This window comes from Montipora foliosa, chromosome 6, assembly GCF_036669935.1.
Source record: "Montipora foliosa isolate CH-2021 chromosome 6, ASM3666993v2, whole genome shotgun sequence".
NCBI lineage: Eukaryota > Metazoa > Cnidaria > Anthozoa > Scleractinia > Acroporidae > Montipora > Montipora foliosa.
In genome coordinates, this window is record NC_090874.1 from 63966205 (window position 1) to 63989707 (window position 23503).

General features: G+C 39.9%; 2 protein-coding genes and 1 long non-coding RNA gene across 3 annotated transcripts in view; all 3 read left to right on the plus strand.

Moving 5' to 3' along the window:
* The window catches only part of LOC138008128 (large ribosomal subunit protein uL4B-like), a 15122-nt gene extending 14136 nt beyond the window's left edge, over positions 1-986 (plus strand). Inside the window, exon 7 of the mRNA XM_068855344.1 lies at positions 738-986. Within this exon, the coding sequence (XP_068711445.1) occupies positions 738-924 (187 nt within the window). The 3' untranslated portion in view covers positions 925-986. The remainder of the gene's footprint in view (positions 1-737) is intronic.
* A 9247-nt stretch (positions 987-10233) lies between these two features.
* LOC138006155 (leucine-rich repeat-containing protein 74B-like) lies at positions 10234-16916 on the plus strand. Its single transcript, XM_068852310.1, has 7 exons — positions 10234-10302; positions 11166-11373; positions 11536-11703; positions 13110-13301; positions 13987-14262; positions 15148-15439; positions 16273-16916. The coding sequence occupies exons 2-7, from the start codon at positions 11190-11192 to the stop codon at positions 16775-16777; spliced, it is 1617 nt and encodes a 538-aa protein (XP_068708411.1). The 5' UTR covers positions 10234-10302; positions 11166-11189; the 3' UTR covers positions 16778-16916.
* A 1204-nt stretch (positions 16917-18120) lies between these two features.
* On the plus strand, positions 18121-20699 carry LOC138006156 (uncharacterized). Its single transcript, XR_011123856.1, has 2 exons — positions 18121-18604; positions 19473-20699. It is a non-coding gene; the product is annotated as an uncharacterized lncRNA (long non-coding RNA).
* The last annotated feature ends 2804 nt before the right edge of the window (positions 20700-23503 follow it).

Sequence of the window (23503 nt, forward strand, 5' to 3'; positions counted from 1 at the left end):
CCAGTCTTATCGGATAAGGACGATAAACCGTAGGCCTTCACAACCCTTCAATGTTCATAATCCTGTGGGACGTAAAAGAACCCACACACTTGTCGCAAAGAGTAGGGCATGTAGTTCCCGGTGTTGTGGTCTACCTTCTGTGGTATAATTATCATGGTTGGGAGGGTAAAAAAAAGGAATCTCTTGCCAACTATAGATGAAGATTCCAACAAAGAATCTATCCCAACCCTCAAGACATTCCCGCCATATGCATAATAAACACTTTAACGTTCCTTTTGCTAGAACCAATATTTTCAAATTTAGTTTCTTGCCTAGAGCAATTAGGCTGTGGAATAGATTACCTTCTTTTGCAGTAAATTCTAATTTAGACATCACGGCTTTCGAGGTCCTAGTCAAGGAAATGTAATTCTCATGCGCTGTGCATATATATACAAACTTGTAGGTTGCACTTATCATTAAAGTGAAGTGAACTGAAGATGTAGAAGTTTTTTTGTCCGTAATCGAAAGGAAATGCGTACGCTTACATTTGACCCCTAACCCACAGGGACTTCTCGGGGCCAACGAAACTACAGAACAGGACAATTTTATTTAAAGAAACCCATCTGGGCTGGGGCACAACCCTTAGCTATTTGCAAGTGGAGCGGAGAAGTTGAATCAGCGACTAACAGGATCAAATTCAACGACTCGAGCGATGAGAACTGTCCTTGAAACTGTTCTGTTTTGTTTTTTTTTTTCAGTCCCTCAAGGACCCGCCGAGCAATTCGCAAGAAGAATCCACTGAAGAACCTCCAAGTCATGTTCAAGCTGAATCCTCATGCGAAGAGTGTCAAGCGAGCAGCCTTGCTGTCGATGGAGCGAAGAAAAGCAGCTAAGGAGGCTTTTATTAGCAAGAAAAGAGAAGAGAAAAGCAAAAAACGAGAATGAATGCTGTTATTAGTTCAGAAATAAAACAGTTCTGGGTTCCACAGAAGCTGGAAAGAGTTTGATTTGGGAGTGTTGAAATTTAGTTGCTTGCAAACTTAACCGTATCGTCGTATTTCCAATGTTGACTCGGAGATTCTCGTGAAAGAATTCGAGTTATCCCAACACGAATCGAACCTGCGCCTTTATGATTGGCTAGTTCGGATGCTCAGCCACTGAGCTGTTCACGACTTTCCCATTCCCATAATGCAATACGTTTTGGAGGATTTTACAATACGAGTCATTTATTCTTAGGAATGTATTACGATTCAGTGAACTAGGTATCTATTGTTTTAATGCAAATAAACCCCAAAATGAATTGTATTATGGGATTGTGAAAATAGCGAATAAGAAAATTGCGGGCGCTGGCATTGTACGAGTTTCAGTGAACGTGTAATAATAAGCAATGTAATATTGACCTGAACGACCGATCGGTGTAAAAAACACAAGGAAGGATTACGTTTTTTGCAAACGTTGGCCGTGTAGCTCTAATATCTGAACAGACTTAACTGATTGGAGTGTGATGTGAAGTGCTAGATTTCTACCCCATATGAACCATGTGAGCGTTAGTTTTTCTCTGTCTTTGTGTGGGCCCATTTCCATTAGTAGGGCTAACGCTCACATGGTTCATATGGGGTAGAAACCTAGCACTTCACATTACACTCTAATCAGTTAAGTCTGTTCAAATATTAGTGCTACACGGCCAACGTTTACAAAAAACGTAACCCTTCCTTGTACTTGTACATGTTCATTGCCGTGACTTTAACATCGTCACTTCCCACGGCCTGCTCCCGTCTGACTTGTAGCTCAGTCGGTAGAGCAGCGTTGATCTAACCCAAACGTCGTGGGTTCAATTCCTACCCCGGTCTGAGTTTTTCTCTGTCGTTGTGTGGACCCATTTCCATTAGTAGGGCTAACGCCCACGTGGTTCATATGGGGTAGAAACCTAGCACTTCACATTATACTCCAATCAGTTAAGTGTAAAAAAACAGACTGCTGACCAGGGCCCAGTCGTTCGAATGATAAATCACTGTCCACTGGATAACTCAATTGGTTTTGCTAGTGTTTATCGGTGGATAGCGTTATCCACTTTTTGAACAACCGAGGTCAGGGGTAAAATGCTGACTAAGGTAACTTGCGGACTTTTGACCGCGGGTAAAATTGGTCGATGCCCTCTGCACCGCCAACCTTTTCTTTTCACTGTTTTGCAGGATTTCGCTAATGCTGTACGGACATCAGATGTACGTACAATTCAAATGCGCTGTGTAAGGTCTTCGTTTGATGTTTTAGCGCAAAAATATGCAACATACTTCAGTTTTTGGCTTTGATCATTCTTAATTAGAAGCACCTCACACGTGACCAATGGAATATGAAATTCCCGACATTTGATTGCAAAAATAGTGAAAATAGGAGAAAACAAAGCTCAAGTACTAATTTAACGATGCATGCCAATATTCTTATCGTAAGTAATTTTTTGAAGTGTAATTCAGTTTATGCTGGGAGGGTTCAAAAGACATTGCAAACAGAGTAACGACTGCCGGATTTGCTGAGTGCGCTGCGTGATATTGCACACACTTTCTGGCTTCACCTAAAGGCTGCGCATTAATCGCGGCCTCCATTTTTCCCTCAGTCTGCATTTTTTCCCTGGTCTGCAAAGTGCAGTCTGCATTTTGCACTGACCTCCTGAATGACCTTTACCTTCCCAAGAACATTCTTTCTTCAATTAAGTACTAGCCTGAAAGATTCAAAACGTCTTTATTGTTGCAAGAAATCCTTCATAGTAGTCTTCGAGCGGAGTTCTCGTGATTCAGGGCTCAGTCTTGACAGAAATAGGGGTTTTACTGATTCAAAGTCAAGAGAGACAGCTGACAACAATCCACAATATTACTTGCTTTCTAGTATTTTTGTGAGCCCATGTAAAGCGAGATGCGATTCTTGTTGAAAAAAGAACTATTTATTGATTCAGTAGATGACACTTCATCATAATCCTGCTGGCTCGTGAACAAAATCCAAAACACTGACACTCTGGTAACTTACGGAATTGTTTCACATTTTACGGTATCAAAATTCATAACAGTCGCTCACACGTCACAGTCGCTTACAGAAAACGTGTTCATCAAAGGACTGTTCCTTTTCTTTATCTTCCGTTCACACTAGTCCATTCCATTCAGATGCAATGAAAAAGTCCACTCCCAGGTCGTCCACACTAGCACCATGCTCCCTCAAAGAATTCATTCTTGTTTTGGCCAAGGAAAAATACCTCGCGGCATAGTCCACCAAATCTTTTGGTTTATCGCGCAGCACTACAAGCACAAATCCTTCAAGCATCTCCACAAGGCCCGGAGGGATGGTCACAAATTTGTGTGTCTCGTTTGGTGAGTTAGCATCCATTTATCGAAGTTGTTAGCCGTATGCCAAGCTGTCGTGTCCGCAAATCAATCGATCATTGGCTTAATCGGCACACTTTTGTGGAACGTCGAATTATGACGTCAAATTGTGTATCATTACCGCGCGTGCTTTCAGTCCCAGGGTCTTTGGCATGCGTAGCTGCTCTGAAAGAACCTGACTGAGTACAAAATTGAAAATGGCAACTTCAATGGAGATGCCGGGATAATTAACAATTATTCCATGAGCGCGCGTTGGATATGAGAGGGTAAATAGCCAACGAGGCGCGTAGAGCCGAGTTGGCTATAACGAGTCACATATGCAGCAAGTGCGAATGGAATAATTGTTTTATTAAATTCCTTAAAATCCAAAAATTTGGAAGTACGAAATACGAGCGAAAAAAGCGAGAAAACCGAGCAAAATCGAAAAAACTCGATGAAGATGCGGTAAAGTGTAATACCTTGAGGTCAGACAGACGCAGGCTCATCACAAAAACAATTCTTGACTTTTCGCGTACTTCTAAACGTCGGAATGGATCCAAACTTTCCACAAAAAGTTTTTTTCCTTTTTGGCGTTATTCAGAGAGGAATTTCGCCTCCCGGCGAAAAAAGTTAAGCTTAGCAACGTTTATCGCAATAATTTACCATATGAGGCAAACTAAGGTTTATGAGCTGATAACCGAGATTGAGTGAACCAATCAGAGCACGAGAAATGCATTATCCGAGGTTGAAAATTTAATAAAAGTCGTTAACTCTCATGATCTGAACGTTATAAAAGAAGAGACTTTTTCGGGGGGAATCAATCGCTCGCGCTATTTTGGTAACTGAAATGGCTTCGTACGGAATCTTACGTTTCGCCACTACACACGGCTTGTCTTGTAAATTGTATAATTCTGTTAATGTGCGTGGGATAGATCGACCTCCTTGGAAAAGTCGTCTGTTTAGCAGTTCATCTTGGCGAGTATAGTGACTTTTCGGCCCCGACGTGTATGCATTAGTAAACATATATGAATGTTACGGTTCACTGGCTGAGGGGCACTTGATGTGATCTGATCCATGACTGATTCTCGATTTTTTATTGTTACGGACTTCGACCAAAATGTAGCTCAACAAATGTAGCTCAAAGTGAATGGATTGTCGGAGGTCAATGGTTCTCATCATCGGTCGTGTGTTTCAAGGCGTAGGCTAGCTGAGTGAACTCGTGACCATCAAACAAAAGTAGAAAACTGGTGAACTCTTTCATATTCTTTACTAAAATGGTTCATTATTCAGCGGTTTTCATTAGGTCTTTTCCGGCTTTAGGTTTATTTTTCTCATTTTCTTATGCGGTTAGCGCATTCTGTTGGTGTTCTTTGACTTATCTGGTTGAATCTCTAATTAATGCTTCCTAAGTATTTCACTGATAAGAGCGATTGAATTTAGATGAGACGAGTTAAGAGGGTCCTTAGTTAGACCATGGTTAGTCTAACTATGGTTAGACGGCAGGTTAAAATAAACCCCCTAACAAGAGAAAAAACATCGAACATTTCAACTCAAAGCTAAGGGTTTTATAACCATTGCATGTTCAGAATCTTGACTGAGTGTTGACACGAATAAAGAATCGAAGATATTGGTGATCAATTCAAGACGTGTTTTTGAGTGCAACCCCAAGGAACTAATTATGTTTGATTTTAAGATAAAGTCTTTGACGACAAGGCATGACAAAGGGGCAAAAGTATTATCGAATATCCGTTTTAATCCCGGTTGCCTGAAGCCAATTAGGAACTTGGCACGGATATAAACGTGGATATAACAGTCTTATTTGGCTAACAGAAGAGGGTCAATATCAGAACTTTCTACAAAGCGCAGTATATCCATAAGCGCATTTCCGTTAATTTTTATCGTTGCTTTAAAAAAAAGAATGGAGTTCAGGATCGCGTGAGAAGGAATTTCGTTTTATCAAGTGAGCACGCGGTCAACACACGCTGTAACCAGTGGAAAAAAAGTCACGAAACTTCTGATAACATCGCGGTTTTATCGCATGAGTATGACCAATTTAAACACCGATCTTGGGAACCAATAATGCATCAAAAACTCTCTACTGCTGATAGAAAATTGTCGTCGAAATTTGCACGCCGTGTTGACATCACAGAGGACCTCATTTGTCTTATGGAGGGGTTCACAATTACTGCAATGAATGAAAAACCTGATCGTGAAAATTTGGTAGATTTTGCTGCTAGTTATTTTGAGGAAATACTCAAGAAAAGGAACATGTTGGCAGATAAAGGAGTAAGTAACTTCAGAACTGGCCTGTACCTCTCAAAAGAGTGGAATGGAGAAGTTTAATCCGACAAAAAAAAATAATAATAATACTGGCACTTGTCACGATGTTCTACTCGACATGCAATTAGTGGTTATTTGGTGAATTGTTCTTCTGCGAGCCGTACCAGCAGTCTTATGGCCTTTCTTCGCAGAGAAAACACTGCTAAACTTAACTTGAGGAAACGAACTGCGCTCCTATCTATCACGATACCGCTAAAATGTCTTTAGAGAGTACACCTTTGAGATCATGAACACATACCCGTTGCAAGCTTGGACTATGGTGCTGCGACCGCTATTGAATAAGGCACGTATCAAAGTGAGCTTACCACCGCTGGGAAACGAGGAAGCTGACACTTCGATTGGCTAACAGCGGGTCGGCTCTGACTAAATACAGTAACTGACCTTCAGCCTTGAGTTCTTATTTCCCATCGTTGCTTAATAAACTTTGATGATACTTGTAAGCGAACTTCTGTTTCATTGGCCTTTTGGAACGTCCTTCGTGCCTCACTCCGGTCTCCAAAATAAAGATACCAACGTAACCGTTTTTTTCCTGCTTATTTAGTTCAGTATAAACTTGCAAGAAGACCCGAGAGTTTTGTGAAGAGTTACCTCTGCCAAAACTGTGTCTGAGAACGTAGAGATGTGAAGCATTTTTAGTTACAAAGTCGAGATCATTTCTTCCAATGAAACAATCACAGCTAACAAAGTCTGCTGATAGTGAATTTCAAAGTATACACTGTAATTATGAATCCATGATATTAATTTGCGTATTCGAAAGAAGTTCTTTTCGATATCCTGCAATTTAAAACGGTCATAAAAGAGTTTTTCATTCATATAAATCAAGTTCTATGATTAAGAAATAATGTGATTTGTCTGATCTCGGTTACTTGTCTGGAAATAACGAAAAACCGCGTCTCGTTGTTGTAAAGTGCCTTCTGATCCTCTGAAGCGAAAAGCATGTCGACAATTTCCGTAAAACCGGTTGGTGTAAAGCAGATTAATTAACAAGCAGCAGCTGATCACGGTCGGTGCCAAGCGCCAGCTGTGTGTCTGACATGATTTTTGAGCCACATTACACTTCGGGCAAATTGTTATGTTATCAATTATCTTGTTAACTCCATTAAATTAAATCATTAAATATATTTACAGTCGGCTTATTTTATCAGTAACAACCTTGTTCCCAGGGTTCTCTCCTACTCATCCACTTTAAGTAACTGGCCACAATGTAAACATAAGGCCTATTTACACTCCAGAAAAAACTGGGTCCGGACGCCTTAAAAGTAGGTACGGACCATATATCTTTGCCGTAAAAACTATCCGTTCCACCTGAAATGGCGCCGGACCCGCTTTTTTTTGGTTTTGTGGCCCCAGGGACGGAGCCTCAAGGCCAGTTTTATGATGAGCCAAGCCAAATCGTTGGCTGTGTAAACTTGGTCCGAACCACTTTAATAATCGGTCCTGACTGAGTTTTTTTCTGTGATGTTAATCGGCTTATAGCGTTGTCTTCCACAAACTGAAAAGATTAACTTCTTGTTGCAGTTTTAAAATTCCTTTGGTGTTCCCATCTTGCAGAGAGCCTGTTTCTCGAAGGAACATTAATTAAGCAGAATGAATTAAGTTTGGGGAAAATGACAGATTTTCGAAGTGCACATTTTTCGCACTCTCATCAAATACGAAAGACCATCAATTATTTTCTTTGTCAATATTATGATTTTTTAACACTTTGCGCCAAGCAGAAGTATTTGAAACCACTAACCCACGTATTCCGTATTCACGATTTTTATTCACGTTATCATCGACATTTTGAGGTTGAGGTTTGGTGCGAAACCGCTTTTCCTTAGGGAGGGTTGAGAACCTCTATACGTATTTTAGGCCGCTCAATTTCCGCCAAATGCTGGCGGAGCTCGAGTTGTTTACGTCGCTTTGCAATAACGGGAGAGGAAGCGAATATGCGTTGAGGAATCATGTTTAGTGGCGGATAACTAGAAAGGTTCGGTCGAAAGGATGATTATTTACGTTTGTCCTGACTTGAATACGTTGCAATGATTTGAATGCAAACAACATGATTACAAATCCAGCTGAAAAAAAGGAAAGGCACTGAATGAAGAATGTCCACATACGGCTGCCTCCCGGATTGAAGGGTGGTTCTAATGTAAAAGGAAGGAAATATTTGTCGTCGCTGAGAAGGGCGTACTGCAGTTTTTGCCATTATTATATTTATGGAATTCGCCGACGAGCAATACCGCAGAGAAGTACTTTCCTTTGGTCCATGATTCATTGTTGTAATCGATTTACGAGCACAGACATCTCCGAGACTTGTCTCACAAAGGATCGTTTGCAAGTATGGTTGTTTCGAGCCGCTATTTTTGCAAAAGGGTTGCTACCCTTAGAGACATCCTAGGGAGTCTCTATTGAGACTTGTACGCTCAGTTCCCGTCCCCTTTTCCATCGGGGCATCACACCTTCAAAAGTAGGATGATTTGCATCTGAAGTCACAGCGCGGCGGCCATATGTTCACGTGGATGCTAGCCAAGAATTTTGAGCATACACCTTAATATATTTAGCAAAGATTCCTTGGTTTTTGCGGTAGATTTGAATCGTAAACCGCTTATCACAAAATCTACTTCAACTACAACTCTCGACTTATGTATTGATCTAATTAAGACAATTTAATCCATCCATACTTAAATTACAAATATAGAAATACGAAGACATTGAAATAGTCACTGGCGAGTGAGGCATCAGTGGGCGAAAAGTGACGGACTGTTTTTCCCAATTAGTAATCCCATCAAATGAAACCGAATTGTTTACCGTCTAAATAAAATACCTACTATGATTGTAGGTCTTTGCCACGAAATGTGTTACGTTTTGACGGTTAATTAATTACAGGCGAAACCTTGAAAAGAAACATTGACATTTCTGACTGTTTTCCACAAAATGTCATACAGCTTTACAATTGACCACAAAATTTCTTTTTATGTTCCTCTACATATAGAAATGGAGTTTACAGTTAGTAATAAAGTTAGTATATACAGTAAGTATAAAGCTTAATTTATTTGGAACTTCATCGGCATTTTCCAGTAGAAGCCCAGCATTAATTAAGACCCGACACTGAGCGATGTCAAAACCGTTTGCTCCCCCTGAAACGTGTTGCCGAAACAATTGAATCGAATTTGAGTCGATGTTGAATGAGCTTAATGAGCTTAAAAGCGTTTAAACTTTGCTTCATCAACCATTCAACATTCCTTTTTGTTATCATTGAATGAAGATAGAGCAGTTTTCAAAAAGTTTTCAATTGAGTGTCGTAAAACCAAAACCAAAGTAATTACTTTGGCCAATCAAAAAGGTCGGAGACAATCCAGTAAACCAATCAAAACTCGAAGTAATTACACGTAGCCGACACAAAGCGCGGAAAAATGTGCACACGCGAGCCACGATTGGTTTTGGTTTCACTTCTGATTGGTTGAAAAAATGGCGCGAGAACTTTGAACCAATCACTGAGTGAAGTAATCATAAACCAAAGTAATTATCTAATTACCTTCGACGCCCAATTGAAAACCACTCTAAACCAAGTAAGAAAAATTAAAAAAATTAAAGAAGTTGAAGCCGTTTGTTCTCAATCAACTTTCGACATTCAGTTGTTGGGCATGCGCGTGTGCACCAATCGGTCTCTCGATGACTTTTTATGTCCGTATCCATAGTAACAAGAGCGGCTGCGGCCTGGGACTGAATACCAGGCCTCTGGTGAAGCTTTGTTGAATCAAATGTTGATGATGTGTTGCATGAAACCGTTTGCCTAACCCAGCAGACAACATCGGTCGCTAAACATCTTTCAACAAAATCGAACGGATGTTGATACAAAGTAAATACTTAGTGACGTTACAAGTCAATCTCTCGATCTTTGGAGGGATTTTTGTGTTTGTTTTTAAAGAAAACCAGGAACGTAGTGGACTGCGCTCATCTGTTCATACTCCCCAAATAAGGCAGCCAGTCCAAGAACCAAAATAAATAAGTGCAATTTTATACCTAACTTGTAGTTTGTCATATGTGTCGGGTAACTGAAAAATGAGTTCAAAATGGCTATCTTTAAGGCTGACCTTTGCTAACCTTGACAAGGTGCGTTGCTAATCGTGTCGACCGAGAGATTCATTCTTCTCTATCTAAACAGCTCTGTGAGGATTTCTGGGTTCAACAGGGGTTACAGTTAAATTGAAAGCAATGTGGACGTTTTTCTTTAAAGCCTCATCTATTTGAAAAACGATTTTTTTAAACAGTTGTTACAAGTAGACTATCTGCTTACTTGATTGAAGGTCACTTAAATATATACGGGGCGAAAGACGTTTGTGGTAATCAACTTTAATTCAGTATATTTTCAGTGTATTTTGACTTAATGCCCACTCTTAAGCCAAGCCAGCATTATATTTGCTTTGAATTCCCTGTCATTAGAATCTCAAGAGGTTCAGATGCGCTAAACAATAACATAAAACACTATTTGTGAAATAACTAGCCGAGTTTCCTAGCAACCGTTAGTGCATACTGCATATGACAAAGCAATTCATTCATTAAATCATCCGATGTGAATTATGTCATTCAAAAGAAGTGATATTGGCCTTACTGAAGCCAGCACAAGAAGGCACCAGAGAAACTTGGAAAAGAAGTAAGCCCCAACGAAACTTGCTTCATTCTTCTTTATCCCTGAGATTTTGTAAAGTTCCTCAATTGCCTGATTTTCGTTTTTAAGTGCTTTTTTAAGGCTAGCGTTTCTGTTGCTTGTTTGTTGCTTTTCCGCTTTCATTTATTAGATGAGAACTAAGAAACGTTTTGTTTACACGTAACTTTCATTGAAGTATTTGACTTAAAGTTATAAGGTGGCAAGCAAATGATTTGAGCGTTACAAGTGTACAATTTTGCAGCAACTTGGGTCCGTAATTAAATGTTGTGCGAGGAAAAAAATAGCCGAAGATGCTGTTAACCGAATCTACAACAGTGTATTTTTCTAACCACGTTAATTTTCGGCCAGGAAAACCAGTTCTATAAAAGGTGCAGTGAGAATTACTGGTTGCTGAATGTGTTTTGATAAGGCTGACAAAGGAGGAGCTCCATTATGAGTTTGGAAAAGGCAGAGCGTTTTAGCAGTGACGTTTTTGAATAATTGCAAATGCACTGAACGAAATCATTTACTACTGGACTTGTTATCATACAAATAATGTGCTAAGACGAATACAAACGTGCGACACGATATTCCAGTGACCTGTAATTTGTTAGTCATAGTTCGCTCTTTGGCTTGCAAACTTGTCAAAATACAGTACATTTAGCACTTACGTACTGAGCGATAACAGAAGCAAACAATCAATCAGTCGATCAAAGGGAAAACGATTTGCGGTTTTTTTAATTTGCACTTTGCATTTTCTTACAGCTGTACTTGTAAAATCTATGACCGGAAAAAACGAGTTGTTTCAGTTTGTTTTTTGTATACATAAATACCTTCCCCCTAAAAATGGCCGTTTCCTTTATCTACAGATCTTATACTTTAAGTTACTTTATATGGGCAAAATGTCTGATGAGAGCGGGGCAAAGATAGACCCGCAAGGCGTGCCAGGGTTCAGCGTTAAAGACCAGGATACGAATAACAACATAATGATTGCCAGGACTGAAATGAAATCAGGCATTATTACTGAAGGAGACCACAAAGACAGGAAGGAAGGCGGAAGAAGTCGTCTTTCGAGCGGTGAGTAAATGATAATAATCGTAAAATATTAATGTTGCGAGGGCAAAACATTGCAGGACAAGTTTTGTCAGGAGCAAACTGAACTGAAGAGAAAAATATATACATGCCGGTAGGAACAAAATTCCAGCAAAAAACTAACTTTTAATCTCCTCTTTTTTAAAGTAAAATCGACGCTAGCAGAGACTGGAAAAAGCAAATTTAGCCCAATTCCCGTTGGAGGGAAAGACATTGCCAAGCCTGAGCGGTTGTCTGATGGAGAGCCAGCTGAAGACAGTGATTACGACACAGATCTGGAGGACGAACAACCTCGCGAAGAGTATGATCTTACAGGTTTGCCAGGCCTGAATTCACTAGTCTCAATGGATGCCTATAAATCTTGATTAGAAATATAACACAAAAAAATAATATTACAGTCATAAACATTTTAAAGCAATGCATTTTATCAACCTGACTTTTCGTATGTTTCATAATGTATTTTCAAAAGAAACCGTTATTTTTTGAAAACTTTTAAATATAAATACAGGCCTCTCTCTATTTGCATTTACATATAAAAGTTTATCAAAATAATAACCGTCACTTTTCAAACTGTATGTTGAAACATACGAAACGTCCAATCTATAAAATGTATTGTTTCAAAACGTTTATAACTGCTGTTTGTGTTATTTTTGTAATGCCCTCAAGTGAACTTAAGTTTTTCCTCTCTCAATAACTGGGGCTAATTTCACGTCTTTGCAAATGCTATATGTTCTCCTATCCCCACGACATTTTAAATGGTACGAGGGTCAAGACGATTGTCAGTGGCAGATCCAGGGGGGGGGGGGACCCCCTCCCCCTTCCCTAACCGAATTTTTTTTTTACTACTTGTTGGAGTCTAAAATTCTCGCATCCGCTGGATCGCCTATTCTTACTCAAACGGTTGACTTGTTTTTTGATGGAGAGCCATTCTATTTTGCCACTAATCTGAAAAAAGTTTCTGTAGTGTTTTTCTAAGTCAAGGTTTGGACCCCCCCCCCCCCCTATCAAAAATTCCTGGATCCGCCCCTGATTGTGGAAACGATGATGCGCAGCTTCCTGAGTGATTGATTAACTCCCTATTGGTTCAATATAGCGTCGTGTATACAAGTGGTCAACTATAAGAATTATAAAGTTGTACCTGGAGCTCTCAATTAGTAGGGTATATCTCTCTTCACACCTGGCCTTTTGTACACCAACACAGAACTGTAGTATAGGAAGCTATCCTGTGAAGGATATTTCGTGTGCGGAGAATTATAGTCGTGGACATTCATCCAATCAGATAGCGTTGTTTTGCAGACACCGGTGAAAAAGAAAACCCTGCTGCGTATTATAACACGATGGTATTTCGTAATTGGTCTAATTTATATTTTACACCGGGGGGCCATAATAAAAAAAAAATGAATTCCACTACTGCTGAGTTGCAGCTATCGAACTATATGCTCCTCGTAACGCTTGTTTGTAAAGAAAATGTGATCATGTGCTGTATCAGTGCGGGGGGAGCAAAGCAAAGAAATCGAATTTAGTATCTGCTGAGTGGAGGTTAAGTTATCAAGCAAGTTGACAGCCGATCGCGAGTAGAGAATCAAGAGTTGTAACAAAATCCTGAAGTTTCGCTTCCTGTTGGAAGCTACGACTTTAGGACTGCTCACTGTTCTTACCATTTGTTGTGCTTACGAAGTTATATCATTGCAAACCGTTTATTTGTCGCATGCACATACTAGGTCGTAAAGCTTATCAGGACGCATGCTCACAGCTTGGAATCATTCCGGTCTCTTTCGTCATCGAACACATTACAAGGGAGAAGATAGACATCAAACACCACGGACTGGGTCCAAGTGGTGCCCGGGCTATCGCTTTTGCCTTGATGAGAAACACGACAACCACGGCGGTAAACTTACGAGATTGTTCAATTGGTAAGTTGATACCAATATCCACGGACTGACGTCATGACAGATACGTAAAAGCCTATAATTTTCAAATAGAATGCTACTAGCAGGCCAGGGCCCAGTTGTTCAAACGATGGATAGCACTATCCGCCAGATAAATCACTATCCAGTGGATAAGTCATAGCGAAACCAATTGCGCTATCCGATGGATAGTGATTTATCCGGTGGGTAGCGTTATCCACCTTTTGAACAACTAGGACTAGGCCCGGGTTGCTCGAAGCGTGGTTAGCGCCAACCAGCGTTAAATACCATGGAAACATATAGGATTTGATACCTCTTAACCAACGGCTAGCACTAACCAGGCTTCGAACAACCAGCCTCAGGGCTAAAACTCAAGCGGCTTTCGCTTTAATTGTAAGTGCTGTATGTAATAATTGACGACTCCTTTTTGCTATATATATAGTCTCAACAATTAAGTTCCGTTGACTAAGGTTACTCAGTACTAGGATGAGTGGCCACTAAGAATACCCGCTTTGTTTAAATTTCATTCTTGTGATCTTACCATATCTGCGAGTATTTATCTGCGATTTTATTCCTGTGGTTGACTGTCTAACAGATTCGACTTTCTCCGACGCCAAACCTCTGTTATGATTTTGCGCTAAAATCTCTACATCATTCTGCATTGAATAGCATTTTATTTTATCTTATCCAGGTTCTGAAGGCACCAATCATATCGCCAGGTTGCTAAAAGAAAACTTCTACATCACTGAATTGGACCTTGCTCAAAACAAGCTGCATAGCTCTGGTGCTCAGGCCATGGCCGAGGTGATCACTGATAACAGCAGCATCAAGAAATTGAACTTGTCCTGGAATGACTTTAAAGACAGAGACGCAAAATATCTGGCGGAAGGAATCCGTTGCAATCAAACAATAACATGGCTTGATTTGAGTCATAATGGGTTCGCAGAGGAAGCTGGGATGTTACTTGGTGAGAAGTAGTTAAGATGTCATATTTATACACTTGTCGAGCCGCATAAATATAGAATCAATTTAAGCGATGACATGAAACGAAACTCAGTTAGTTTCTTATTAATTAAGCTTCGATGGCCGAAGAACAAAAGTTTATATGAAACGTATGACAACATAAGGAAAAGTAAGTGGAAACCAACAAGATCGCTACTTAAAAGACGTGGTTATGTTGAATCTGCTGGGAGCAATCTACGCGCAATTCTGTCTCCCTAACCACCAGGTAAGGTCGCCTCCCATGCATGTAGCGACGGAAATGTGGTGTGCATCCTGAGAACCGAGTCTTCCCATGATAACTGGAGGTGGATGTAGAGCCGAATGAACGCGGGAGAAGGCCTGCCCTCTATCTTTGTTTTCATTCCCAATCTCCCTGCCCTGATAATAACTACATGGCACATTTGGCATTAATATTGCGCGTTTTCGATGTTTCAAACTGCAAGCACCTTTTTTTAAATCTCAAACACAACACCTCGTCTTCAGGGCCTACGTCCGCCGAAAACTGGGTTAGCGACAGAAAAGCCAAGGAAACAAGATTGTGCCACATAATCATTTATTTTAAGGGCCATTCCCGTATGCGGACATCTTTTGGCAGCCATGAACTCTTTTTTAACTCCTTAGAAACTCATTCTAGTAATTCGTGTATAGTACTAAGTAGTGTATGCTGGAAATTGTTTGAAATTATATTAAAAAAAAAAAAGGAAAACACAGCAGGGCTGATCGAACGGTGAAGGATTATATTGGTTAAACGGGTGATTAGATCTTTTTGTTTGTTCAAATGGTCCTTGCTTTCATATGTCTGAGTTTTGATACCCTGTTTTTGCCTTATCCTGTATTTTACATGTTATAGGCCCCGCTATTGATGCGAATGGTGGATTGGAATACCTCAACCTGAGCTGGAATCACTTGCGAGGACGGGGAGGAGTAGCTATTGGTAAAGGACTCCGCGCAAACTGCAGCTTGCAGACACTCGATATTTCTTGGAATGGCTTAGCTGATGAAGGCGCTGCGGCGTTTGGTGAATCACTAAAGGATAATAACACACTGATAGATTTAGATTTGACAAACAATAGAATCACCACTGAAGGAGCGTTGGCGTTTTCTAAAGGGATGCAAATCAATAACACCTTAAAAGTCTTGAGGTTTGTGACTTAATAAGTAGTTAATACTTTGGAGTAATACTGAAAAGGACAGAATAGAATAAAACGAATTGCAGCCCTTTGAATGCTCTCCATTAAACTTCGCAACTGAATTTTAGCTCGACAATGCATAATCCGGAAGTCCCAGTGCAATTAGAGAAGAAAGTCCGGCAGCCGTGGCGACATACCCTGCACTACTTTCATACAATGTTTTTGTTGATGGATTCTTGACAAGCACATGGTCCCTCAGAAAATAAGGGGTCGTGGGGTGGGGAGGGGTACTGACGTCATAATATTAGGATGACACACCTTACATTCACTTTTAAACGTAATTTTTTTATGGATTCTTGACAAGTATATGGTCCTTAGCAACAATTCGAGTGGTGAGGCCTTGCTAGGATTGAGCATTACAAAAGACGGGAGAGGGGGTAGGGAAGGTTCTTTTATTAGTAATGAGAAATCATATATGGACAAGCGACATATTTCTTACTTCATGAAACGTGTATTCCGATACAAAGTATTGAAAAGGTGAAACGACTGCAGTACCAACGAACCGTGCCTATTTTTTCAGCACCCGTACCATTTTTACCCGTGCTCGGACTACCTCGCCGAAGGTCCCAGCACGGGTAAGATTTTAGTTCGGCACGGATGAAATTTGGTACTGACAGGTTGTTTACACTGCAAATTTTATCCGAGCCAAACCTTTTTTTTTGGGACCCGTGCCAAAAAATTTCTGTAGTGTAAACCGGGCTTTAATTGCCCTAAAGAAATTCTAAAATGGCATAGAACTAATCTTTAAAAAGATCAGTAATACTAATTCTCATTTTATATTTCAGGATTGGACTTAATCCAATACAAAATAAAGGTGCCTTCAACCTTCTTACAGCTGTTAAAAATAACGCGGACACTGCACTGGAAAAACTTATTTTCAATGGTGTTGTTGTCTCTTTAGAGACGCAAGAACTTATAGAACTATTGCTCGGAAAACATCCAGGGTTGACAATCACTTGCACTTACAGCAAAAGGTCAGATAAACTTGACAACAAGGGCCATTCAGGCAGCAACAACAAAAACAAAGATCTGATCTTTGTCCTCAAAAAGTACGTAGAGGACAAGAACTATCGGTTGGTAGACTTGTTTAACCAGTTTGACAAGGACAACAGCCTATCAGTGAGTAAAGAAGAGTTTCGCGTGGGTTTGAAGAGCATTGGTGTTCCCATGACAGATGATCAGCTGAGCAAGTTGATTGACGTATTGGATGACGACGGCAACGGGGAAATTAACTATAGTGAATTCACGTGGATAAACGAAGTTGATAAAATGAAGTCCTTGATCAACTGAGTCAAGTAGATGTACAAGGATAGCTACTGAGAGTAAAATAATTCTCAACATGAAGAAATTGACGAATGGATTTGAGGCAGAATTTTATAATTACATCCTTGAAGAGCTAGGAGCGAGCAGTCGAGACGGGTTGATCAGGATAGATAGCATCGAAACTTTCTTTTGTAAAATGTAAATGTGAATGTATTGTTTATAGTGAAGGTGTACTTAGCTATCAAGTTAGTTTACAGGCACCCCACTTGTAATAATCTGAAAGAAACAACTCAAGCTTAACAGAAACGTGACTAAGAACCCTTACTGACTGGCTCTGTGCCTTCAAGGATTATAACCGTGGCTCTATCGGATGCCACACACCGCAAACGAAGACGAAAGACGCAGAAATCTTAACCTATTAATATATTCCCGGTATCAAATGTATTCAGATATTTATTTTTTATTTTGTCATTTATTTATTTATTCATGCATTCGCTCACTCATTTCCTGGTGCGTAAGTAAACAATCCCGTTCCCTTTAAAGTCTGTGTTAATTCTTTTATCTAGATCTGACCACGTAAACATAGGACATCGTCCTTGTCAGCCCACTGGCGAAAGGGGACGAATTCGGCGAACGGACTGCGAAGCCAGCCGGGCGGGGAATTTGAGCTCGTTATTCCCAGTCTGTACTCGGCTTGCTTAACTCACTAACTTGACCCATTCACAGGCTTTCTTCAACTACAAAGCGATAACAGTAAACAGTTCCCTGTTAGAAGAGGTCTCTTTTCTTTTTGTGTTCGCTGGGCTGACGAGTACGGGAAAGAAACATCTGCCTTGGGTCGAAAATCACTTTGATCCAACCGCCGTCCACATTCTTGGACGGCACTCTTCAAACCGCATGCCCCATGATATGTTTGCTGACTGTAACTTGAGCCCGTTGTGTCCCACGCATTCCTTTACAAAAACGCTGCTATTCTCGGTTTTCACATGACGTCATGACCGCCATGTTGGTGCCCTAAACAAAGAAAAGGCGGCCATGTTGGTGCCCCGACCAAATCCTCCGGGAATTTAACTCTATTATTATGCAAACGCTTCCTTTTGTTTTCGTTGAAAAACATGGCTGTTGATCACGTGAGTGAAAACCAGCAATTGCTAAGTGAGCCCACACAACATGAAGTATCACGTGAAAATTCGGTCGCTGAGTAATCGCCGATCATGCTCAATACGGTGAGTTTCGATCCTTGGCAGACGTCTCTTTTCTCGTAATCGTCAGCCTGGCGAACGCAAAAACAAAAGAGACGTCTGCTAGCGGGGAAAGCGATAACAAGCCCGTTCTTTAAGAACAGCACCGTGCGGGTTTCGCGTAGCAGCAGGAGGGAGGGGGCGTCTCCAAGGTAAACATTGGTCGAGTCATCACTGCCAGTATGACGTCACGTTTCGCTTGAATAAAATTCAAGATGGCGCGCAAAGTGGCATTCGAAGAGACGTTAGAAAATGTAGGATTTTCGTTGGAAAAACTGATTCATTTACTGTAATCGGTAATGGTGAAGTTTCTACTATATTTAGTTAGTTAAATTTGGTATTTTTTGTGAGCCAAAAACATTCAATAGCTCGATAATTCGACTGAAACTTGCTACCAACAAGGAATTTTATCGAGCAAGTCTGTTAGCCGGTTGACCTTTCGAGGACAAGAACACAGCGACGCACTGTTGTTTTGACACAGGAATAGGAGGTTCGGCAAAAGATATGCTGGGCTTTGTGTACTCTGAATTTCAGCCCTCCAGCGCTTGTGGTTCTTCATATCAATCCCTTCAAAGTTGGAGTGGCCGTGGAGAAAGAGGCGCCGCAATACGGTGTAAGTTCCTGCCTAATTAAGCTTATGGAAAAAATTATAATTTACCTTTTACAGCAAATACTGTAAGCTCAAGTCTAACCTTAACATACTCTGCTATTTCTAAAACCAGACTTTTGTCGTTTATGAGGTGAAAGTGTGCATCAAACTGAAGTATATTAATTTTTACTCTGGTGAGAATTTGTTGCAATAGAGATTTTGGTGGAAAGGAAAAATGTTACTTCTTTCCACATAGGTAAAGTATTTTAACACCATTTGCTGTGTTTGGTTTTGAAAGGACAACCTTAAGATTGTCCTGGGTTGTTTTTGAACTTGAGAATGTTGCTGTCCATGGGAAGATAGCTGGAAGGATAGATTGAAAGGTTGGTTATACATCAGTGTGCTGAGGCACCCCATGAGCATAACATCCCTCACCTATGTATGTTTACTGAAGGGCTGCATTCTTTCAAAAGCTCGTTTAGACCTTCACTAAAAATCCCTGGTGTTAATTTTGAAATGGTCAAACCATATTTGCCTTGTGGTTCATCAACTGCATAATTTGATCTGGGAATGGAATGGTCATATTCATCTTGTACTTGTACATGTTCTTTGGCAAGATCAGACCAGCTTCATGGATTTGAACATCCTTGTTTTTCTTGAAACATAGCTTTTGCTTCCTTGTATTCGGCCTCTATTTTGACAGATTTTAAAAAGAAAGGCTGACATGACATACATAATTATGTAAGGCACCATAGAACCATTACAAGGTTCTGTAGATATACATGTATATAGGTCATTGTGCAAAATTGTTTTATTTCCATTTTGTTCATCTAAAAAGTTGCATGCCACTGTAAACAGTTTATCAAATACTCTTATTTTATGTCTTTTACAGGGAATGTCACTGGAAAGGCAAACCTCATTACTGCATTGTGAACATATCACAACACATGGATTTACCTTCAGAATGCCACGCTGGGTATCACTTCGGGATTTTGACGAACTTTTTCCCTTTGCAGGCTTGTGCCCCCTGGATGATAAACTGACGTAATGCTTATCACATACCCTGAGATTCTTAAAATTTTCTGTATTACCTGATAAGTCATGAGGGCTACATTTGATTTCATATTGCCCAGTCATGCTATCACATTTACGACATCCTGCCTCATTTTCACACCCCGATAGACATGGCACACCTCCAATTAAACATCCATTCATAATTACAGCCCCATTTATTTCATTTAATGGTGTGAAATCACATAGAGGTTTACCACGGCTTGATAACCAGTACAAATCACTTGTTAAATTTAATTTACAATTAACTTGTGATCTCAAGTCAAATATAGTAGAATGTGGTGCAAAGGTAAAAGAATGCGACTTTCCTGTTATATCTACTACTAAAATAGATGTCACAAATCTTTTTGACCTAAAAAACACACTCAGGAGAAATCCTGGGTGGTGAAATTCAAGCAGTTTTAAAGCAGGATAACTCCACAGGAGACCAAGGCGAAGATAAAAAATTGGAAAAAACAATGGCATTTCTGTAGTTTGTTTGTAGCTTGCATCAAAGTTTTCCCCTACTGCTATTACACTAACTACAAATGAAACTACCAACAATGGATAGGGAAGGGCAGATGTGATCAAAATGAGAGCAGTGGGAACTAGGTACATGGGTGCAGAACAATTAGCTTATCATTCACAACCAGTTTTTGAGTTGTATCAATATTTAACAAAATGCTATGAAAAAGAAAAAGGCACATGAGCATAATAATGGAAAGTAAAAACTTTGATGTTAGACTCCAAAAATCTTGCACCAGAGAAAATTTAGATAGTTGCTTGACATTTAAACAAGTCTTATAAACTGGGTCAAACAGAGACAAAAATAATTTCAAAATAATAGCAGTAGGAAATAATGTTGTCTCCAGTGAATAATTTAGAGTTCCACTGTACTTATATATCTGCTTTGAGCATATTTTGTACAACATTTCCCAGAAAAGTAGCACACAGATTGTCACAATAACACAAATTAAAGTGAAAACAGAATAAAATAAATTGTTAAGGTTGGTGCTGTAGACTGGTCTTACTTTGAATTGTAATAAAAACATGCACAACAAAAGAGAAAGCAACCTTTCCAACACACTCAAATTTGGAACAATTTTATTTTTTACCACAATTGCTTGTAATCTCGCAATCTGATTGGATAATTTGCTGTTGTCGATAAGAGTCTAGGCAACGCTGCTCGCGTCATGCTTGAGTCAATTTGTCACGCAATGTAATAGCCAATCAGGAGCGCTCATTTTGGGAAATAAACCAATTATATTGCGAGAAAGTTATAGACAACGCTTGCTCTTTCTTTGAGTTGTGATTTTGGTCACGCTCTGAAATAAAAACTTTCTTTGGCGTTGAATATTGTGGTAAAAAACAAATCGAAAGTGGTTCATTGTTGTCTGTACTCTTATCGACAACGATATTCGTCATCACAGCGGTCAAAATTTGTTGTAGACTCACTCCGCTACGCCTCGTGAGTCCACAACATTTTGACCACTGTGATGACGAATATCATTGTCGATAAGAGTACAGACAACGCTGAACCACTTTCGATTTGTTAAGTAGAGCATATGCCATGCTCCAGTGGAGTGAACCTTAATTTTATTGTCTAGAACATGAGAATTGGATGGGATGTAAAGACTAAGAGGAAGCCTTGAAAAGTTGGGAAAGGCTTTGGAAATAGCAGCAATAACAACATGAAAACCCACAAAATAGAAAATGTAATGACATCCTTGAGGAAAAAGCCAAGTTAAGTCAAAGAGTGAGTCATACAGCAAACATGTTGCCACCATTGACATAAAAAATGCAATATTTTTGTTCATTTTCAATTTTTTAATATTTACAACTACAGTAATTCACTAAATTATTTTAATTGTACTCTATTATTATTAAAATTATATTCTACTTTATTTCACTGAACGTTTGTTAAGACTATGTACAATATGTATATATTGTTCACTTTGATTATTAAATACATGTACATGTATTTTTAACAGAGAATTGATAGGGCCAACCAGCACCAAACCAAATACAGACTATAGAAACTGACAGCAATTTAATTTAACCAGAGGCACTTGATACAATGATTGCAACTACCCAATTCAATCACTGCAAAAACTCAACTCTGCTGCACTCAAAAACCGGAACAACAGATGCCACATGCACAAACGGCAAAAGCCAACAGAAATTCACACAAATAGGCAACAAAAATTGCAACAGACTCTAACGAAGCCAACAAATTGCAACAGACACTAATAAAGCCACACGAAATTCACCACAAAAAGCCAAAAACAGCAACTTAACGTAACTAAAATGCAAATAATTTGTGAACGTGCTTAAAAACTGACAAAAGAAGCACTCCAGAACAGAGAAACTGGTTGAAATCGAAAAAATAACAACACCTCGACACGCAAACGGATTGATATGAAGAACGGCTGATTCAACCAGCACGTAATGACACAGGATTGAAACGTGTATTATCAAGGAATAAAACCTCCTATTTTGAAGAACATTGGTTTAACCGTTTTGAGAAAAAAGGTGGATGTTTTAGACAACCTTTGACTGTCCCGAAGGCAAGCTGGCGGCCCCGCCACTGAACCCGCGACAAATACAACAAAATTACAGGAACACGCTCTCACAAAACAAGAAACAGTTTACATACAAAGACAATAGCAATAGCAAAGAGTTCACACTTACGATCAATTAGCGGACAAAAGCGATATTAGCGTTGGAATTAGCCTTATTGATCTCTGTTGTCCTTCCCTTAATGGCGTCCCCACGCTAATAGCGGGAGCAAGCCAAGCAAAGTGCTCTTCGTTGCTATGTGACGTCACACTGGCAGTGATGAGTCGGTCAAGGATAGTCATTGAAAACAATAGAGTCGCCCCCTCCCTCCTGCGTAGCAGCCTTTGAAGCTTTGAAGATGATACAATGTGATTAGCTTACTGTCCGAACCGAAAACAAAAGACGCAACAACAAAAACCAGCACTTCGACTTTAGAAAGAGGTAGAAGCTGCTACACTAACATAGCATGACAAACTACTCGTGTCTTGGAGTTTACGCAACTAGGTGTACAGTAACTGCTCTGTCCAAGTCACGAGCTCCTTCCGGTAGCCACAGGAGAAACGGCCATTCTCGAGGGATCTCCGCACTTGAGAGCTCAATAGAAAATGTTTTCACGGCAAAGGGTTTTAACTTTTGCACAAAATGACTAAACTGCACACATGTGGTGGCCGCTTCGCATGCAGCTGACATGACATCTTATATAATGAGCTCAACTATAGAATACTATGCCACTTTTGAACAAGTGTTGCTGTCAATGATCCGACGAGCCACTAAAATATACACATTTCATGTTCTTTTAAACATTGAATTTCCCTGACGAGCCGTGCCACTCCTGCTAAGTAATCGTTTGGCACGACTAACGAGTCACCGCGTCGACGAGCCTCTAAGACATTTTTTTTTTTTCACTTTCTTTTAAACATGGTGAATTTCACTGACGATCTGCGAAGCCCGAGCGACTAAGGCCAAAGATATACCTTACTCGTTCTTTAAACATTACAAAAGCCCCATTCTTGCAAATGAAGAATATCGGATTCTCTTGGGATACGAGTGAAAGTTCACTTTTTCGTTGAAGAATTAACACGAACTTTTGTTATGACCACTCGCAAAGACAAGACAAGCTTCAGCTATCTTGTGACAACTGTCAAGACTGAAAAAAAAAACCGCATAATTTACATCATAGGGAATTCAAATTTTCGTGCAAAGTTCTGACTTAGCATGTGGGAATGTCTTAAAAGAGCGTGTCATTCATTATATTCAACAAATCGCCAAAAGCTGTTTGGCCAAATGTTGGCTAATGTTGATATCGTAATGACG

Bases quoted from the DNA above. Each gene is read 5' to 3' on its own strand.
- LOC138006155 (XM_068852310.1), top strand. From the start codon at position 11,190: ATGGGCAAAATGTCTGATGAGAGCGGGGCAAAGATAGACCCGCAAGGC. The intron at 13,302-13,986 runs GTAAGTTGATAC...TATCTTATCCAG, and splicing joins CTTACGAGATTGTTCAATTG to GTTCTGAAGGCACCAATCAT. The intron at 15,440-16,272 runs GTTTGTGACTTA...TTTATATTTCAG, and splicing joins AACACCTTAAAAGTCTTGAG to GATTGGACTTAATCCAATAC.